General features: G+C 35.0%; 1 protein-coding gene across 7 annotated transcripts in view; it reads right to left on the minus strand.

The window, feature by feature from the left end:
• The window catches only part of PLXDC2 (plexin domain containing 2), a 330,127-nt gene that overhangs the window by 78,381 nt on the left and 230,220 nt on the right, over nucleotides 1–21,526 (minus strand). For all 7 annotated transcript variants that reach the window (XM_039331379.1, XM_039331380.1, XM_039331377.1 and 4 more), the window contains 3 exons: nucleotides 11,464–11,586; nucleotides 8,062–8,180; nucleotides 1,506–1,605 (listed from right to left, as the gene is read on the minus strand). In XM_039331379.1, coding sequence (XP_039187313.1) covers nucleotides 1,506–1,605; nucleotides 8,062–8,180; nucleotides 11,464–11,586 — 342 coding nt within the window. The remainder of the gene's footprint in view (nucleotides 1–1,505; nucleotides 1,606–8,061; nucleotides 8,181–11,463; nucleotides 11,587–21,526) is intronic.

Raw genomic sequence — 21,526 nt, forward strand, 5'->3', positions numbered from 1 at the left:
AACCCATGTTAAGTCTGCAAAACCTCTCCTATTAGCTGGCTATTGAAGGCAGTGTTGAGTTTTTCAAGAATCTAGATTTATTGCTATCCCTATTGTGTATACATCAGTTGACTACTGCTGTATGAAAATAATAAAGGATATTTTGTAGATGCTTGCAGAGAGAGATTGGAATTTGTGGACATTTTCACAGCTTGCACAGAGTACAATACAATAGTACAAACTACTATTACTTTCTTGTATTGAAGACATCTATACAACGCAACTTTAAGACAAGAACCATGTTTACTGTAATGATCATTGGGTGACTGCTTTACAAGAAAGAGGGACCTTGAACAGTGGAACAGCAAAGCTTTATAGAAATTGAGAGCTACAAGGCAGGAAATCCTCTGACTGGCTGGCTGTTCCGGGGAAATTATGTTGATCCTAGTCTGTATGTGTAGGGGTGAGTTCTATTATTTAGGCAAGATAGATCTTTCAGGAGGGTAGCAGAGCAGAAGAAGTTCGTTGTTCTCACACCTCTCTGTGGTCTGTCTTTTAAACTAGGTGAAAGAAAAAGAAGATATCTTGGATGATTTTAAAATGTGGCACACCTAATTGGAACAGTATAACTGCAGCACAAATATATGACACAAAGTCCATATTTTAAGTCAACATAACATAAAGTCAACATAATTTAACACTGTCATTATTAGGTACTGATCCATAGCTCTATGTAAAAGAGCTTGGGGAAAAGGACTAAGTTCAAATTGTATTATTTAATATAAAACAGAACAATGATTCTAAAGATCATATAATCTAAGTATTCTTAACCTATTCTTAATGATTAGAGACTGGGCCTCATTAATACTTAGCAGAACATGAAGGGATTTCAGGGCTGTAGGTTAGATTGTGAAGTAAAAAAAGAAAACCAATCAGAAGGCTACTATTCCATACTTTTATTAAGAAAATTATATGGACATCTCCCTGGGGACACAGGAGTTGAGCTCAAATTAAAGCAGTCTTTAAGTATTAATAGTAAAATAAATTATATTGTTTTTTCTATAGGTAAGCTAAAAGGAAAAAAGCTTGTATAAATAATCATTATTGTATGAACACAGGGATATTTAATGTCCCTCTAAGCTCTCTTAGTGGAATAAAGAAATTGCATATATGAAATCCTACAAGTAGAATTTTCATTTTATGAAATTTTCTTCAAAATAAATGATTATTACAGTGATAATCTTTTATTCAAGTTCTTTGTTGTTTTTTCAGTAAAAATAACCAAAATCCTGTAAAATAGCTGTTTTGAACTACAGAGAATCTTGAGAAACCTTTTGAATAGCTGACAAAAAGTAATGTAGTGTCACAGTGGGAGTTACAAGCTAAGTAAAATTATATTTAAATTAGTCAGCTGAACCTAATAAAACTTCTAGTTTTGTTTAGTTAAAACATTTTAATCTCTTTTAATCTCTTTTACTCTCACACATAAATCATATTGGCTCATGCTATGTTCAATAACAACATACTGGGAATTTGCTGGATCCTGTGGAGAACCACAAATGCATCTGACAGCCCCACTTTGACAGGATGATTAGTTGAACTTATCTGGGACACTGAGACAGGAATCTGCCAAAAAAGGGGGAAAAGAGATAGTTTTTCAGTCAATCTATTTTTGATAGTAGCTATTTATCACTAACATGACATTATAAAATGTAATCAAATGCTGAACAAGGTTTGTACATGGTAACCCGATCTTCCTTAGCTTTATGTAGAGTAAAAGGAAAGAAGGGGACGAACATTTTTAGTGTTGTAAAATTATGTTAATGTAACCTTACAACAAAACCATAGCTAGTATTCATATTTGTGCTTGTCTGAGTACCAGGAGTACAAATATTAGGCTCTTTTTCCTGTCTCCCAAGGTCATTTCCGCATACCATTTCATCTCTCTTTTCTTGCTACTGCTTTTGTCTGAAATGGAGTTAATTTATAGCTGCTCTCCACAGATTTTCTATATAGCTTTAAACTGACCTTTCAAAAAAGAGTACATTCATTTGGAGATGAAATAAAATGCAATAAACAAGTACACCATGAGATGTGACTTGAATCTAATATTTAAAGTTTTGGCTGACCTGCTCACCAATTTCATGTAAGTACCTCAGCAATTATGTTTTCAAGTCTGTCATCCACAGACTTCATTGTCAGATCGCTCTAGGAACAAAGCTTACAAAAACTTGAAATACAACAAACATTTTCCCCAAACAATTTAATTTGCTTATTGTGTAAACAACTTTTTTTCTAATGCTGTTCTGTGAGCATTAATAGAATTCTGCACAGAGAGCCACAGAGAAAGTAAATATGAAGAGAAACAAATTCCATTTCTGTTACTGAATATTTTATAGAAATTCTATTAATTCTGGAAAACAGCAAAACTATAACCTATTTGGACTCTCTAAATTAAGGGGGACAATGATCTTTGCATTTTAAACATCCAAGAAAAGGCTGGTTTTGAAGTAATTTGCTTTTCAAGATTTTTTTAATAATATATTTTATTAATTTTTTAACATGGTCACCTTAATATTTGGTAAACAGTGTGTTGTCTGGGTTTACATTTAAAAAACATTCGCTAAGAATTGGTGTCTATGATCTAAAATTCACATAATAGCTTTAGTTGATTTCCTCTTCTTCCCATAATGTTCTCTTTTACCAACCTTAAGTTAATAAATTCTTATTGTTTTGTTAGATCACAATTGAATATAATTTTTTTCTAATATTTCTGCAAATAATAATCACATCAATATAACATTTCTTTTCTATCTAGTCATTCTGTTTGCCTCATCATAGATCCCATTTACAGTTCTTGTTTACATTTGTTTTTCCCACAATATTCAAGATATTCTTACTGATTTTCTCAAAATTAATTGCATTTAGATATTTGATACTATTTTTTTTCTCATGTAAACCATCCCATAACTTTTACTTTACTTAAGGAATAAATAAGTCTAAAAAAAGAGAAAAAAAGAACAAGAGTAAAGAGGGATAAAAAGATAGTATACTACTGAAAGTCCAGGTTTCCCCTAAGCTAATACATATTTCCAAAAAAATTCCATTCTTTTTTACCATAATTAAAATATATTTAATCTTTAAATATTCCATTTAACAAATCTAGTCATCTGGTCTTTTAACTTTTATTCATTTTTTTTTCAATCCATTGTAATTTTCTTAAAATCAATCACATTTAAATATCTAAAATATATCCTTATATATAAGCCATTCTAACTCTCTTATACTACTCATATCAAGAGATAAGATAAGAAAAATGAAGAAAGAGAGTACTATGCTATTTGAGGGAGTGCTCCCTCTTAAAGTAAAATTCATATCCAAAATCTTTCTATTACTTTAACCATATTCAAACAGGTCTTTCTTTTTTAAATATTTTCTCTGATATGTCCCATCATCTATTTTCTTAATTTTCATTTTGGCCTTTTTCTTTTGCCCAATATCTTTAATCAATATATTCTGCTGAATCAAAGAGTCTTTCCATATTCTTGTAGGTGTCACTGTAGATATAAAAAAATAGGTCAAATACAATGTCTTTGTAAGAGGCATTTGCTCTTTTATGTTTGTTGAAAATCTTTTTCTTTCTTTTTCTGTCTGTATCTCTTATCATTTTTGTCTCTCCAGTCCTAGTGGTGTTCCTAATGTCTCTATAATCCATTTTGACCAGTCTTTTTTCTTATCCTCAAATTTGTCTTGTGGTCTTAAAGTATAAGTTACCTTTTCCAAAACCAATATTTCTTGTAATTTTTTTTCCACTTTGGTTAAATCATACTTCTTTGTTGTGTTAAATTCCATCTTTCAGTCTCTATCCTCGAATTTGTGTTCAGTTATCTGTTTTATCTGCTCCTTCTCTATTGTAATTTCCTGGGATTTTTTTGTTGTAACGTTAAATTAGAGATTAATTGGTTTATGTTTTCAAAGTTATTTTGGATTTATTTGTGGTTTGAAGTCGTTGTTTGAATTAGTTGCAGCATCTCATATGTCTCCTCTTGAAAGATATTTATTTTTTGTTGATAAGTTCTTTCTGCAAGTCTCTGATTTTCTATAGTGGTCAAGAATTGAGGTTTTCTTTTCTCTGAAAATAGCTTAAGAGTCACAGTTTAGTTGATATTTATAATCCAAAATGGTTCAAAAAGGTTTCCTGAATTTTATAATCCTCTCTTTGTCTGCAACCCAAATTGTTTTCTTTTTTTGTCACAGCTGTTCTCTATTGTTATAGCTTTGAAGGTCACAAGTACAGATTAGTTTTTTTTCAGATTTTGCCAAGTCCTGTATAAAAGCCATAGCTGTCATAGTCTTTATCCACCACTAGATGTCAGCACAAGTTTATTTTTCAAATTATCAAAATAGAAAATTGCCTTTAAATGAGAATCTTAACCATTCAACAATTCCAAACTTATCCAAATTTAGATTTTATATTCATTTCATTTCATTTCTGTATGTTTTGGTCCTCCATAAAAGGACCAAACTTCCATTAGTAAAAAGGTGGGGCAAAAAAACCCCTCCTTCATGTTTGTAGGTTTTTTGTTTCTTGGGAATTTTTTTCCAAGAAAAGTTAATAAGTAGGATAGAGAAAATCGATGATCTTACCCAGATTCAAATGTGCTTTTTGACTTCGGTTGCTTGTAGCTTAAGCTAGACTCTGAAGTTAGGCTAGCCTTTCTCCTGATGGTTTCTGGAAGGCTTCTCCTGTACTGATCGGACTGCCATCTTCCTTCCTTCTTTGCCACCTCTTTGGGGTGGCTTCTGGCCCATTTAGAGTCCCCTAACAGAAAGAAATTCAGCCAAAGGGCACAGAGCCCCCAAATCCCTTGGCTGCTGCACTACTGCGCAAGACCGGAAGTCTGCTTTTCAAGATTCTTTTAATTTTGGAGCAAACAGCAGAAAGGTTTCTAAGGGTTAGGGTTTCTAAATTATAGTAATGTTCATCAATACAACTGTTTCTGTGTTTCTTTTCTAATCAAATTAATAATAGTAATAAGTTTGTTCCCTACATTTTTCTAAATTGGCTTAATGTGAAAGCTGTTACCTGCTCTTTAAGGCAGCAATGAGACCCTCAGCCATTTTAAAAGCTATTTGTTGCATTTGAGAATTTGTTGGAACAAAAGGTTGGAGTTGGGGGACAGGGCAGAAACGGAAACTAGATTTGAAGCAGAGAGCAAAGAATATTTTCCATTTTATAAGGTAGACACAAAACAAAAAGTTATAATGTTGACTTGTAGGATTAAATGGCCCAATTTCACTATTAGTTGATGTAATTTTATGTAGTTGATATAATTTTATGTATTTTTTTGTAATGTAAGATTACAGAAGATTATAGAGGAAGTACATTCACATATCCCTATTTATATTTATAATTATTAGGACTATACTTTGGACTCATATGAAGAATGAGAACTTCTCAATGAAAGTTTCTAGTCATAGGGTGAATCTAAGTGACCTTTGTCACTTGTTCATTAATGTAACAAACAACATAACAATAATAGAGTTGGAACGGACCTTTGAGGTCCTCTAGTCCAACCCCCTGCTCAGGCAGGAAACCCTATACCATTTCAGACAAATAGTTGTCCAGTCTTTTCTTAAAAACTTCCAGTATTGGAGCATTCACCGCTTCTGGAGACAGGTTGTTCCACTGATTAATTGTTCTAACTGTCAGGAAATTTCTCCTTAGTTCTAGGTTGCTTCTCTCCTTGATTAGTTTCCATCTGTTGCTTCTTGTCCTGCTTTCAAGTGCTTTGGAGAATAGCTTGACTCCCTCTTCTTTGTGGCAAACCCTGAGATATTGGAACACTGCTATCATGTCCCCCCTCATCCTTCTCTTCATCAATTCCAGCAACAGTTCTTTATATGTTTTCACCTCCAGTCTCCTAATCATCTTTGTTTTTCTTCTCTGTACTCTTTCTAGAGTCTCAACATCTTTTTTACATTGTGGTGACCAAAACTGGATGCAGTATTCTATGTGTGGCCTTACCAAGGCATTACAAAGTGATATTAACACTTCACATGATCTTGATTCTATCCCTCTCTTAATGCAGCCTAGAATTGCGTTGGACTTTTTGACAGCTGCAGCACACTGCTGGCTCATATTTAAGTGATTGTCCACTAAGACTCCTAGGTCCCTCTCACAGTTACTACTATTGAGCAAGGTACCCCCTATACTATACCTGTACATTTGGTTTTTCTTGCCTAAATGTAGAACCTTACTTTTTTTACCATTGAATTTCATTTTGTTAGATAGCACCCAACGTTAAAGTCTGTCAAGATCTTTCTGTATCTTAAGCCTGTCTTCTGGACTGTTGGCTACTTCTGCCAGCTTGGTGTCGTCTGAAAATTTGATGAATTCCCCATCTATTCTCTTACCCAAATCATTGATGAAGATGTTGAAGAGCACTGGTCCCAGGACAGAGCCCTGGGGCACTCCACTACATACTCCCTACATGTAGATGCAGTTCCATTGAGGACTACACGCTGAGTACGGCTGGTCAGCCAGCTATGAATCCATCTGATGGTGATGCTGTCTAACCCACATTTTTCTATCTTATTAAATTGAGCAGGTAAATAGGATGTAACATGAAAGATTGCTATGAATTTCTTTAAGGGGAAGAACTATTTGTTTAACTATTTTAAAGGGCAGGATTGGCTTAAAAGCATAGTTTAAAAAAATAAATAAAGGGGAAATGGTCTAGCCCTAGATCTTCTTTAGGGATTTAACCACCAAGGAAGTTAGACTGCTGGACAGATGATTCTTCCATTAAAAAACCCCAGGACAATCATAGATAGTTTTGACTATTTCATGCTTAAATAAATGTAGAATATCAACTCCTGAGCAAAGTCTCTTCCACCAAATTGAACCAAAAGGAAAAATATGTGGAATATTTCTGTTTGACACTATATATTTCCTGATTTGTTTAAGTGAGAACTGATTTATATTAATAAGAGTCATCAAATCAGAATATCAGACCTAGTGTTTCAATACAATTCTTTATCCCTATTTATATCTTTACTGATTTCATTTATTTATTTTTGTCTTCCAGGATCACTGAAAAAAACCTATTACTATTGTTATAAACTCAAGAGAGCAGAAATGAATTCCAAAGATGTTTTCTTCCTTCCCTAATATAAAAATGCCACATTTACTTTTTAAAGCTTTATATTAACTTTCATCAAATTCATTTAACCTATTTGCAACCAAAAGGAAAGGATGAGGAGATGTGAAGCTCACTGTGGCACATTAGTATTTCTGATGCTTGTGGTGATACTTGGTTGCATCCATTTTATTTTCCTTGCCAGGAATAAAATCCATAGTTGTTTCATCCAGTAAAAATCTCCCTGAGCAGAACCAGGTATGTTCTAATAAATGAGATGAGATGATGCAATGTGTTTCAAGAGTGAATTACAAGCAACTGCCAAATGATAAGTCATCAGAACTGGATGAATCAAGGCAGAAACAAAAAGTATGGAACATTCTAATGTAATGTTACATTGTCATCTGAACAGTCCCACATTCTCTAATTTTCAAAGCATCTGCTGTTTGATATGCACATGAATAGAAGGTTAGGCAATAGAGCCAGACGAAGCATGTGCATTAAGACTCATCACCAATTGCTACTTTTGACCTCTGATGTCTAAAATCAATAGTGGACAATCTGATGTTTTTTTTTTAGATGTTGATCATCTACAGCTCCCAGTATAAATTTACAAATGGGAATGCTCATTAGGATGCTGGTACTTGTAATTCAACAACAACTAGATGAGCACAGGTCATACATCTCTGTTGCAATGGTTATGCTTAACATACAAAAGAGACTTTACTTTCCACTACATCTCACAGCACTCTCTTCCTTGTACAGAAACCAAGTCTTTCTATTTTATAATAGCATCCAACTGTAAATCCTAGATCCTAGAAACTAAAAGACTAATGAACTAGGATTTTTCCCATGTGAACATTTTTATTTGATCTTATATTGATATTTATTACCTGCTATCATCCTGAAGTGAAATAATTCATTACCTGATAAGACTCACCTCTTTATAGCCAAAAATTATACGGCCATCATTGAGAAGAGTTGCCTGAAAAGTGAAACTGCCCAGATTGTAATTATCTTGTAGATGTACATGATCCCATTGAACAACTAGTGCAGTGCCTGTCAAGTTGGGAAAAGGAGACAAAAATACTGGAGGAAAGTATATGATTGCAATTTAATAAATTAATTCAACTTCCTTGATTTTGATATCCTACAAAATTATCTGAACATCTAGAATCTATTGTCAATGTACTATACCTGACATTGGGGAAGACAATAATCATATTACTACAACTCAATTATCTTCTAAAACAGACATTATACTGGAAATGTTAGTGTAATTACAACCTTTTATAAACTACGGAACAAAATAAAGAGATGTAAAATTTGGGGATTATTGAACCATTTTCTAAATAATTTATGAAAAAAATCAATTTCCAGTGACCTTCTAGAAACAACATTTTTTTCTGTATAACAAAAGATTACGGGCATTGTCAATTGAATCACTGTCAAAAGAGTCATAGCACTAACAATCACTTCTCTGAAAATAAGCTCAAAGGACATGGAATTTGTACATTCAATATGCTAAGAAACAATTGCATTCTAATTAGATTTGTACATCACATTTTCTTTAAACTCCCTCTAAGTATGTGTATATATTTCATAGCTCACAAGGATCTACAGAATTCTTTTTCATGTAGAGACAATATAACTGTCTTGAAAAAGGAGCCCCGTTGATATAGTGATTAGAATGCAGTACTGCAGGTAAACTCCGCACATAGCCTGGAGTTCGATTCTGATGAGCTCAAGGTTGATTCAGCCTTCCAACCTTCTGACATCAGTAAAATGAGGATCCAGATTGTTGGAGGCAATATGTTGACACCCAGAAAGTGCTGTAAAACACTATGGGCAGCATCTAAATCTAAGTGTTATTGTTATTTGAGGCTCTGATTCTACAGAAATATTTAATGCATATTGTAAATCTGTAGGCTCCATGTATCTACTAGGTCTAATACCAATTACATATTTATCCATTTGTCAATGTAGTTTTCAAATTTCTTTAAACACAATTCATTATAATATTTCTGCATCTATTAGCATTTAAATTTCATAAATGCTACGGCAAGCTAAAACTGTAATGTTTACGGAATAAATATTATACAGTTTGGATTAGAAATACCAACTACAGGGAGCTATCTGACTAACAATCTGTTATGCTTAGAAATGTAAGGTATGGTATCAAGGGTATCAACTTCTATTATTGAAGAATAATTGTCACTTGACTCATGCTTCCCTAGAAGTGCCCAACTTGATGGTAACAGGCAACTGATGTTGAAAAGCAAATAGGATGTACTTGGCTAATCCTGGAGGAGAGACTACAGAAAATCTCAGACAGGCTGGCTTGGCTGGAAAATCAGAAAATAATATCTGGAAGAAGATGATGGTAAACTGTTGCCAACAAAGTAACATGGGGGCATCTATTAAGTCCAGAAATAGAGCTCAGTTTTCATTCAGCCAAATGTAATTTGCTTCGATTACTTCTGAAAGCCTGTCCCTTGGTCTGACTATAGAAACTGGAATCAAATCAAAATATGAAGTGCTACAAGGTCCTTGTTTCTGGTGTGCATGAAACTCTGTGAAAATGACAGGTATTTATTTCTCCAAGAACCCAGAAATATTATATGGGTATTTAGGAGTGCAATACATATAGATATAAATGGATGTTGACTTCTGCTTTTAATTATTTCTGGGTTGATTGTTTTATGATTTTATTTGTGGTTGAAGTTTTGCAATTGATCTTTTTTATTAATTCATTGATTTAATTTCTAGCTTGCTTAATTTCAAAACAGCTCTGCGGCTTTATAAGTTAAATAATCAATATTATATAAAACCACAACATATCTCTAAGGGACAATATAATCTCTGACCACATGAGATATAATGTGGCTTCTCCTAGTAGTTTAACTTAAGCCCTGGAGAAAAAAATAAACATTTTTAAAGATTAATTAAAGTTGGGCAAGATGTATAGAAGTATGTAACTGTAAATTAAATATAAGCTTTACTATACTTTACTATACTACACACACACACACACACACACACACACAATACACAATACACTATTATACTCTATGTGTACTGTGAATGCTTTATTGTTATGATTGTAACTTGCAGGGAATCTCTTTGCTGCAGTGATCAAAGACTAACAAAATTATGTGTTCTCTCCAGGCTAAAAGGTAGATAAATCTATTATTTTTTCAGAACTCAAGCTGTTCAAGTTAAATCAGCAATAATTCTACTGAATGTGAATGCTGTAAGTGATTGCAATGCTTGTTCCTCTAAATCTAAATAAAAACATCCAAATTCAATCTGTATCTCAGATTAACAAGAAGTTTACATGAGTGAAAAAGCTGGAATAGGTTCAGAAGACAGCAAGTAGAATGATGTAGGAGGTAAAAACCAAGCCTTATGGAATGATTAACGAGCTGAGCATGGTTAGCTTATAAAAGAGAAAACTAAGAGGAGTTAGATAGCTATCCACCAATATCTAAACGACAGTCAGAGGCATTGAGGAAGATGTTTTCCCTGTTGAAAACAGGATAAAGATCAATAGGTCAGAATTAAAAATCTGAATGTGAGAAGGAAAGTTGTAAAGAAGTTGAGCATCGTGCATAGAGAGGTGGTAGATTTCCTTTTGCAGAAAATTTTGAGTTGGCAGGATGGCAGCTGCCGGGAATACCTTACAGTAATGGCTTCTGGTAAGTGAATGGTGAACTGGACTAAATGATTTACAATATTCCTTCACGATTGTATGTTTTGTAAATCTATGACAGAGTGGATGGCTTAATTAACTCAAATATGTGTATTCTTTGTATAGTTCCAGCAACAACATTGGATTTTGTTTTTGCATTTTACAATTTTATGTCAGATATTGATCTTTGAGAGCTGTAAATAAAGGCAGGATTATTAAAATATACAGTACTGACACTTCAATTATCTTTATGGAGTTTATTAACCTCTTTGTTTCTATAATATACCCTATGTTTCTATAAAATATGACAAAGAAAAAATGTTTTTACCTCATTAATGGATATTTATAATGCAGATGGTACTAAAAAGAAAACATCATGATCTGCTTTTTTAACAATGCTGACAAAAATTTTGTATAATAGCTAAAGTTTTTATAGCTTTGATAGATTATAATAATGGATAACACATGCCAAGAGACTCTACTAGCAAAAGTTTAACTAAATTAAAGTCTTATATGCAGATGAATAGCTAATTAAATGTATTACATTTTTAAAGCTAAATATTATGATCAACCCCAGTGTGTAATTTCCTACAAAGGGAAACAAACAGCAGCTAAAATAAAAGTAATCTGAACAAAAATATTCACGCTTACCATTGTCAAAGTATCTTACAGTAGAATTTCTCGAAACACTCGGGTCAAAATTGGCCATCAAGGGTGCAATATACTGTGTTGCTGTTAACATCTGATGCACAACTTCTCCTGTGTAAATAAACCCTGTAAAAAGGGAACAAATAGCAAAATCACATCACTTGTTATTAAAAAGATAATACATGCTAATCTTAATTAGAGGCTGCCAGAGTATCAAAGAACTTGACCTGGAAAATTATCTTCAGTTATTATGAATGAATCTGAGTTGCTAAAGAACATCAGAAGTTCGGTAATGGAAAGAATAAATAGAAAAGCAAAAAGAAGGGTCAATCTCAATAGGAAAAAAATCAACATCAAAGATTAGTAAAGTTTTAGGGGAGGGTTTGTGAACATCAACCACTTTGAAAAGAAGGAAAAATTGAAACAGTTACAAGGATCTTCTGGATTCACAAGTTTGATTGCCACTTACTATGTGAAAACAACCATGAATATTGTAGCATTTTAAAGATTACCAACTTTTGCGAACTATAGTCATGCACTCTTATGGGTATATGTATTGCACATGGATTCACAGCAGTGAAATTGTAGAGAAAATAAATCCAGTGGTGTACAGACTGGGAAAATTACTTTAAACCTTAATTATTTCAGTAACTATTCACAAACCATGTATAGATTTTCCCCATGTAGATTTTCTGTTTTAAAAACTTTTTAAAAATGAATTTGTGTTATATTTTAAGTGACTGTATTCTGCCTAGAGAGTTCCTATTATTGGACTATCTCCCTCTCATTCACTTTCTCTCTCACACACATGTTTAAGTGGTGCTGAATTCAGTTAGAGACACCAGGCTACAAAAAGGCCTATTTTATACTGCAGGTTTCCCAATCTGTTGCTATTATTTTGATTCATGTCAGATTGTGTAATTTCTTTCTAAAGCAACCACATTCAATGGATACCTTCCAGATGTGTTGGACTGTAATTCACATTATTCCCAAATGATGCAAGTTATAGGCAATGCTGCAAACTGTATCCACCAAGCAACAGGCAAACTATAATTTCATCTTTAAATTATATTCCTTAGTAAATATCAATGGATGATTTTAACCTTTTTCTTGAAGAGAGAAAAATATTAATTACAAGTATATCATTGTTTCTAGGATCCAATGACAACTCCAATCGATAAAAGCTGGAAAGCCACACAAATTAATCAGATTTAAATGAACACATATTTATTTAATCTATCTGTATGTCACCTCAATCACAGAAGTAAGTATAGAATTTTTCTTGATGTATTGAACATTTTATCATTCCCACTTACACACTGAATCAACCACAAAAGTCAACTAAGCAGATTCTTGAATAGATTTCCACAGACATTTGGCAAAAACCAGTTTATATTGTCTAAGATCCAGTTTTCCAATAGTTCTTGCTCTTTGTTGATGCTACAGGACCCTGTGAAAGTGTTCCAAACCTATAGTTTCCTAAAGTATTTAATCTTCTTTTTTGAAACAAGCACATGCTAGCTGTGAATCATAGGAGCTGAAATTCAACATTCTAAAAAGAAATACTTGGAGAAATTTATGGATGCTTTCAAGCTGTGAGGAATATCCATAGACTGAATTTTGCCCAAACCCATATCAATTTCTTCTCTCACAGTTTTAGATGCCATATTTTTTTAAATTCAGTTTTCCTCCTTCATATTGATATACAATCTTTAGTGATGTAGATTCCAATTCACTTGCAGGGAAGGGAGATAATTCATGGATTGCACAAGTCCCTCAGCTTTAGGATTATTGGGACCAATTTTCTCACACTGTGTAATATCTATCATTTTGATGCTCATTCCCATATTAAAATCACCTTCATTTTAAGTGTATGCCTACTACAATATATTTATAGCTATTACCGAGCACTAGAATTGCATCTATGTCATAATAAATGTTAGACTTTAAAGTATAATAAGATATTTCCTGGGTTTTTCCCTTCCCCCCAACATTGTGCCTTAAAGTATAAGATCCTTTTGATTTATTTCAAGCTTTATAGGTTCCTCAGCACAGAATGAGGAAAACTGACTGGGGAGGATCTACTTTTTGTTATTTCAGTATTAACCTACAGTCCAATTACAAAAGCCTAAGAATGCAATAGTGTAAAATATATTGTAATAGACATACACTTAAAATGGAGTGAGCATCAAAATGACAGATGTTATTTAATGTGAGCAAATTGGGGCCAAAAATTCTAATTATTTATACAAACAAATGGGATCAGAGCTAACAGTGACAGATGAGTAAAGAAATCTTGAAATAATGGTAAAGAGTTTGGTCAATGTATTGACACAATGTACATATGCTATAAAAAGGTTCAACCGCATGTTAAAGATAATAAGAAAAGTATTGAAAATAGAGATACCAACATCATAATGCCCTTATATAAATCAGTGGTGTGAGTGCATGTAGCATGTTGTGTGCAATTTGATTGCTATACCTTGAAATGGATTTGGAGAACTAGACAAGGATTAGAGAAGCCAACTAAGTTGAGCAAGCAGCAGAAGCAGCTTCTCTAAGAAGAAAGGTTGTGATATTTGGGGCTTTTTAGACTAGAGAAGAAGTAAAAGAGAAGGAATGGGAATAAGCATATAAAATTACGTATGGTGAAGACAAAGAGAAGCTATTTTCCCTTCCCAAATATTAGAATCAGAAGTCATCTAATGAAATTAAATTCTATAAGGCAATGGTGGCGAAACTTTTAGAGACAGAGTGCCCAAACCGCAACCCAAAAACCATTTATTTGTCGCTGCGTGCTGGGTGGGCATAGCCGACTGGGTGGGTGTGGCCTCGGTGGTGACAACCATAATAAAAAAACCTTTGTTCCTGAGAGCTGTTTCCCCCCCGGGTCTTTCTCATTCTCAATTCTCTTGCCTGTGTGTTATTTGCACCCCACCCCCCAATTGCTGTATGCTTTGCAGCCCAGGGAGTGAGATTCACCCCCCCCTCCTCAGGGCCCCACTCTTCTGCCTGGTGCTGGCAGCTCCATCATCTGCAGCGGCCGGAACAAGAGGTGGGTCACAGAAGCCCATTAATCTTTTTGCTGCACAGGCACCCGGGGGCTTGCTATTTCCCTCCCTTCACTCAAAAATCTAGGTTGAGGTTCAAACCCAGCTCATGTGCCTTTGCTTAGGAGGAGCAACTTATTATGATTGTGAACTAAGCTGTAATAAGAGGTTTTACTTCTTGCTGATTTATGGGGGGGGGAGGAAGCCCTTGCCCAGCCTGGGCGCATCCCCTTGACGGATCTCATGGGGGTGGCTTCTGCTGCTGCTCTGACTGGTCAGCAGGGAAGCAGGAGGAGGTGGAGGAGCAGCTGAGGGTCTGGAGCCGCCTAAGTTGCTCACTAGCAGCCTGAGGCAGCAGATTCGTGCACCAGCTGCCCCTTCTGCTTCCCTGCAGGGCTGACCGGTCAGAGCAGCAGCAGAAGCCACCCCCATCAGATCCGTTGAGTGGATGCACCTAGGCCAGGCAAAGGCTTGTTTCCGGCTACCCCAGAGCTATTTCCACCTGCGCTGATGGGGCTGTGCGGCCAGTCCGCCATTATGCAGGACAGCCAGCATGCTGTGGCTGCTGACGGACACCATCGGCCCCCATGCGCTGGCTGGCTTCTGTGTGTGGGGGCTGATAGTGTCAGGCAACAGATCTGGAAGCGAAGCTCTGTTGACTATCCTTGCGCTGGCAGCGGCAGCGGCGGGGTAAGGCAGGATCTGACATGCGGGCACCCTTTGCTGCTGCTGCACGCACCTCTGGGCAGGAAGGGAGGGCATCTGCCACAGCTCACCTTCCCCTGCCACTGCCCCCACCAGCGTGAGGATGGTCGGCACTGTTTTGCTTCCAGAACTGCGGCTGGCCGGACTTGGCGATGCAGGGATCACACTGCCACCTCCTGCTTCTCTGTGTGGTTGGCCAGTCAAGGGGCTCAGAACAGCAGCCGCCGCCCCCATCAGAGCCACCCCGTAGACAGGACCCACACCAGGTGAGGGCTCCTTTCTGGCCATCCTGGGGCCGTCTCTGCTCATGCCGATGGGGCTGCACTGGCGGCTCTGATTTCACTCACTCTCCTGCCAAAACTGCTCCTTTTATACGTTCCCTCACTCCGCCCAGCTCTTGCAGCTGTTCCCGGACTGTGCATGCGCAGAAAGGGGGAAGGGGAGGAGCCCAGAAATGGCATGCATGCCCACAGGGACGGCTCTGTGTGCCGCCTGTGGCACGCGTGCCATAGGTTCGCCACCACTGCTATAAGACAAAAGGATTTTTATACAACATGCAATTCAAGTCTGGAATTCATTACCACTAGATGCCTATGGAACTATCACTAGATTTGGTGCTGGTTATCAAGTCAACTGACTTCAAGAAAGGGTTGGCGCAATTCACTGAAGTCATGGGGATCAATGGCTATTAGCTTTGATAGCAATGCAACTGCTTATGAAGACCATCTTCTGGAAGAGTAGTATAGTTATTTGCTACTGTGAGAACAGACTGTTGGGATAGGTGGGCAAAGGGTCTGATTCAGCAGGGCATTGCTTATATTCTAACATGTGATGCTCAGGAATAGACTTTCAGTTCCATTACTGATCTCTGCTCTTTCAAAAATGCCCACTCTTATTCCCTACCTTTCATCTTCAGCTACCAAACAGGAGAGAGAGAAAAAAGAATAGACAATTTATATTATTGCTGTATATAGTAACTAGGAGTCATATAAACAAACATCATGTCACCAATAGATCTACAACAAGTTTCTTCCCAACTTTCCCTTAGCAATAATTGAATTTACATATGGATTGAAAATCTGACCATATTTTAGTTGTATAGAGGTTTTGCATCTACATAAGGCATATTTTGGTGAAGCAGTTTAACCTCAGAGTGGTATTTTTCAAGACTACAGAGAAAGCTCAGGCTGTTTGTCAAAGAAGAGACTCATTTTTTATAACTGAGACAGTGCATGGTGAAACCATATGTTAAAAGCTTAACTGATACAGGAAGTGCTTACTTAGCTGAAAATATAACTGTCTACGAGCAATAATTACACAAGGAAAGGTTTTGTCTAATAAACACTTCTAGTACAGAGTACTATGCTATTTGAGCATGCCAATCAATGTGACTTTATGGGACAGATTATTATGCTGAAAGTCAACATTTTTAAAGACTCCCCTTTAAGATAAAATTTGAGGTAAACTCTTCTTGCCTAGAGGGTTCAAAGACAATAGTATTGCTTATGTAATCATATAATATCACACTGTTAGATTGAAAATGCAGAGGTCAGCACAACAGGGTATAAGGTATTTACTCCCACTTGCGGAGGCCTTCAAAATGTGTAAGCTTTTCAGTTCTCATTTAAGCCAGATAAGTATCATGCCTGCTCTACTAGTCATTTCCCCCCAAAATAAATTCCAGTGAAATTGAAGATGAAAAGTACAGCATAACACTAATAGGGGAAATTGAATATAGCATATTAGTATGTGACATATTTGCTATATCAATGGACATTCTGATCAAAATTATTCCACATGGCAGGGTTTAGTATATCTTAAAATCAGGGTTGCTTTTATATATACTATATAGGTTTCTTTGTTTTTGCTTTCCTTTTTTGTATACTACAGTTATAATAGTAATTATTATCACCATCATTATCATCATTCTATCCACAATCTGGTTTCAATTTGAGTTCCTAAAATTCTTCTGCTGCTTCCTATCTTAAAGGTGGACGTTTGCTCATTTTTAATATCTTCATTTAAAGCCTGTTTTTTCCCTGGTTGCAAAAAAGACTGAAATTTGATGACCAATGAATAGAAACAAGTTCCTCTTTGGTCCTACACCTAGAGCACACACCACAAAAAGCTCCTTCTCAGCACACTCTACTATCTTTTCAGCATATTGCATAATTTTCTTCATACCTATCAGCATGTTTCAGAGTATATTTTAACTGCTGGTTTGAGTCAGTTCTTTGTCCCTTGTTTCTGTGCACAATCCTGAAACGTATGCTGAATAGTGGAACAAATACATTTACAGGACCCTACTGATTTTTTTATGCCACATGATTCCTGCAGAACAGCAGCTGCAGTATCTATTTCTCGCCAATGTCTGTGTAAGTAATGATATCATTTAAAGTAAATTAAATGCAAATTTTGGTGATTATAACCAACTCATTACATTTAAGTTTGAACACTCCCTTTTTTTTTTGGTAGGGAGTAAATGTGCTTCCAAAAAGACAAGATTCCACACTAAATAGGGTGTGGTACACAACCCATGTAATTTTGTGTTGGCTCACCAGCCATGTGATAATCCATGATGAAGAAACCCACAGAATGTCTGTAGTCACAGAAAAAAGGATAAATTATATTAGAGGATATTCCCAAAAAGAAATAACTCAAATGCATCATAACAAAAATAAAATAAATGTAGGATTTTGTTTATTTTAATACATTTTTGCACAATATTGATGAAGAGAATTTTGATAAGAGGATCTTACTGGTTAGAGAGATAACATATTCACTAATTTCATAATATTTCTATTCTACACTACCAATAAAATTGCACAAATATGGAGTGATAATACTGGCATAAAAGGCAGTATTTTAAACACTATTGTTTTTTTAAAAAAAGACAGGGATAGAAAACCAGAAATGCAATGAGTTATATTTTGATTGCTAGATTGCTATTTATCAAGGATAGATCTTCATCTACAATAATTTAGAACTATCCAAATCCTGGAATAAAACAGCATTCTGAATCTGCAACCTGTAGGTATAACACAACTACTCTGAGTTCCCTCTGACGTCTTCTGAGAAAATGTCTTTTCAGAATGGACATATGGGTCCAAAAAATCATGGGAAAAACTTGCTTTATAGTTCTGTTTGAGGCATCTCCCAAGGATGAAGTGCCTCATCAAATAATTTGCACAGATTTGCTTAATATCTTCTAAAGCAACTTCTTCAACATGGAAAAGATTTTCCTTTCAGATGTTCCTTAGATCCAAGAATTCCCATCAATGGCCACAGAGTAAGGATTATTATTATTTTATTTTTTTTACAAATTTTATTTATAATACAGTTAAAAACAAACAAACATTGGATTTAACGTGACATTCCAGTATATACATTCTTATCAGATTATTCCACTTTTTACAATCAATTCTTCATCTCTATATATACATCTAAGTTTTATATACAATACTTGTTCTAAAATAACATATATTTCTATCTTAACATTCATCTTTAATCCCAACTGTCCTCTTCAAATTCCTCCAGCGGTAAAATTTATCCCAGGTTTCATAATAAACTGATCCACATTTGTCTTTTAATATCATTGTGAGTCTGTCCATTTCCGCACATGCTAATATTTTATATATTAACTTTTCCTCTGTGGGAATTTTCTTGCTCTTCCATTTTTGCGCTAAAGCAAGCCTAGCTGCAGTCAGGATGTGTAGCAGCAGGTAGATTGTTCCCTTGTCGTATTTTTCTGTCGTTATTCCCAACAAGAAGAGTTCAGGTTTTAACTCTAGGTCCAGTGTTAATATATCCCTCAACCAGTTTCGTGTCCTGTTCCAATATTCACGAGTCTTTGGGCATTCCCACCACATATGGTAGTATGAACCTATTGCTGTTTTACATTTCCAGCATAGGGGTGAGATGTTTGAACCCATTTTGGCTAGCCCACAGAGTAAGGATTATTGTAACTGAAATCAATAGTCTGGAATGTATCCATGTAGGGAAAGAATGTTTAAAACTGAAAATAAAACTCAAATTATATTTTGATCCAAACTAATAATTATACTATTTTACACTATTGTTGGGAGAAAAAAGTTTACGACTTTCATTTTTCAGGGTCTTTAAGATCAGCTATGAAGATTAATGATTCTTCTATTTTATTTCAATGACTAAATATATAGATTTAGCTGGGAATGAATGGGGATCGGGAGTAAGTATAACTAAGTATACAGATAGGAAACAACAGACCAATGAAAAATGAGTTAGTCTGAACAGGCTTGCATCCTTTTCAGCATTTCCTTTTGGATTTTTAACAAAAACTCAGTTATCTAATTAAATCAGATAATTTCACAATGAATCAGAATATATTCAATTTTAGATAGAAATAAAGTGGAAAACTCCATTAGAAACCAAAATGGCTGATTTTTCATTTTGTCTGAGATGTCAGCTTCTGCAAAAGGAAAAGTTGACCTTAGTAGTGATACTAACACACTCTGTAGTTTTCATTACTATGGATTTTTTTTTAAAATAAAAGTATATGATTGAGTTCTTGGATTACAAAGTTTGGTTTCCCACAATTTATTGGTATGAAATTGTTAATAAATTATTCTAGTTTGCTCTTAGCACATTACTAGTCAATCCCAATATCAGATCAGAGAAAACACTCTCCTTCACAGTTTAGCTAGCAAAATATATAACTCCATATTTATTTATTAAATATCAACAAATGTACAAAACATTTAACTGACAAGTTGGACAAGAGAAAGCAGGGAGAAAGAGACAACAACAACAGACAAGAGAGAAATAGAGCAGAGGATTTTATATTTAGACTTTTCAATGTCTATATATCAAAAGGCACCAAACTTTCCAGACCACTTGAAACAATGTTGTAATTATCATGGATAGTCCCCAAAGAGCTGATCTTTAAAACAACAGTAGAATAGAGATAGAAAGTGGCACACTAGGTGATCTCTCTTCTATTCTATATCATTAAGTAAACAATTTGGTGGGAGCAGATGAAATATCCAACATAATCCATCCTTATCTTTTTTCTACATTTCTTTTTGGGGAAATAGCTCAATCAGTTGACATACAATTTAGTTGTGGTTCCATCCGTTTTGCTTATTTTCCCCCTTTGTTCCCAACAAAAAACAAAGCAACAGCAACAAAAACCAAACTTCTGAGAGTAATCCCAACAATTAAACAATTTCTCTTTTTTCTTAGGATATTATTTCTTCAACTATATCACATAATTCTTACTGAGATGCTTCAGATAACCCCGCCCCCTTGCTTTCTCTTCAAGCTTTCCCATTTTGCTCTCTAAATGGTTTGAGAGTACAATTCCAATGAAGAAAGAGGGCTTCTCTGGTGTTGCCCTCACCATTTGGGACATCTCAACCCCAGAGCTCCCATACTTCTGGTTTTCGGTAAGAATATTAAGATTTGGCTCTGCCAATTAGCATGGAATTCTAAGAGTGCTATGCATTCCAGGCGATGGCTGGTTGATTGAAGGCACTCTTTGTAGCTTTGTGAATTGTTTTATCTTTGATTTTTTAATTTTAACTTTGATTTTAAGCTTGTAAATTTTACCCTTGTTTTAATTTTGCTTTTAACTGTGCTTTTAATAATGTTTTGTATTATTCATTATTTTGGCTATAAACTTCCACAGAGTTACTTAGGTTGTACAGGTGATGTAGAAATTCAATAGATAACTAATTAAATCCATCTATCGATCAATCAGTCCATCTCTCCAGCAATCTGTCATTAGGATAGAGAGTCAATTTAGTTTGTGCAATAATATATACAAATCATATAGTTCAAAGTAGAAAAATGAACATGAAAATGGTACAGCTTGGACCTCAGCTAAAACAGTATATTATGGGAATGGGGAAATGCATAAAATTCATTAGAAATTAACTAAAGTTTTATAAACAAAATGGCAAGGCTAAGTTTTCTTGGGAACTGCTAAATATTATTGAAGTACTCAATTAGATCAGATCCATTATCTCTATTAAAACTTCCAAAGTACAGGTTTCATTGCATAAAAATTCAGTCTAACCAAGTGGACCCCCCCAATTAACTGCAATACTGCTTGATAAATGGAACATTAAAATAACTTGCCATATTAGCAGGAAGCATGTATTATCATCCTCAAACTTTCTTTCAGGATTGGTTTGGTGGGCACAGATTCTCTTTCAAAGTTTAGCATTGTACTTACTGAAGTTGATAAATTAGATAATTTGCCAGATGGGTGGTGTTGATGAATTTATTACAATTCAATTGCAAGCATTCTTCCATTAACAGGCAGGGATTTC

Source organism: Crotalus tigris, unplaced genomic scaffold (assembly GCF_016545835.1).
Source record: "Crotalus tigris isolate CLP2741 ecotype Arizona unplaced genomic scaffold, ASM1654583v1 scf7180000024437.13266115, whole genome shotgun sequence".
Lineage (NCBI taxonomy): Eukaryota > Metazoa > Chordata > Lepidosauria > Squamata > Viperidae > Crotalus > Crotalus tigris.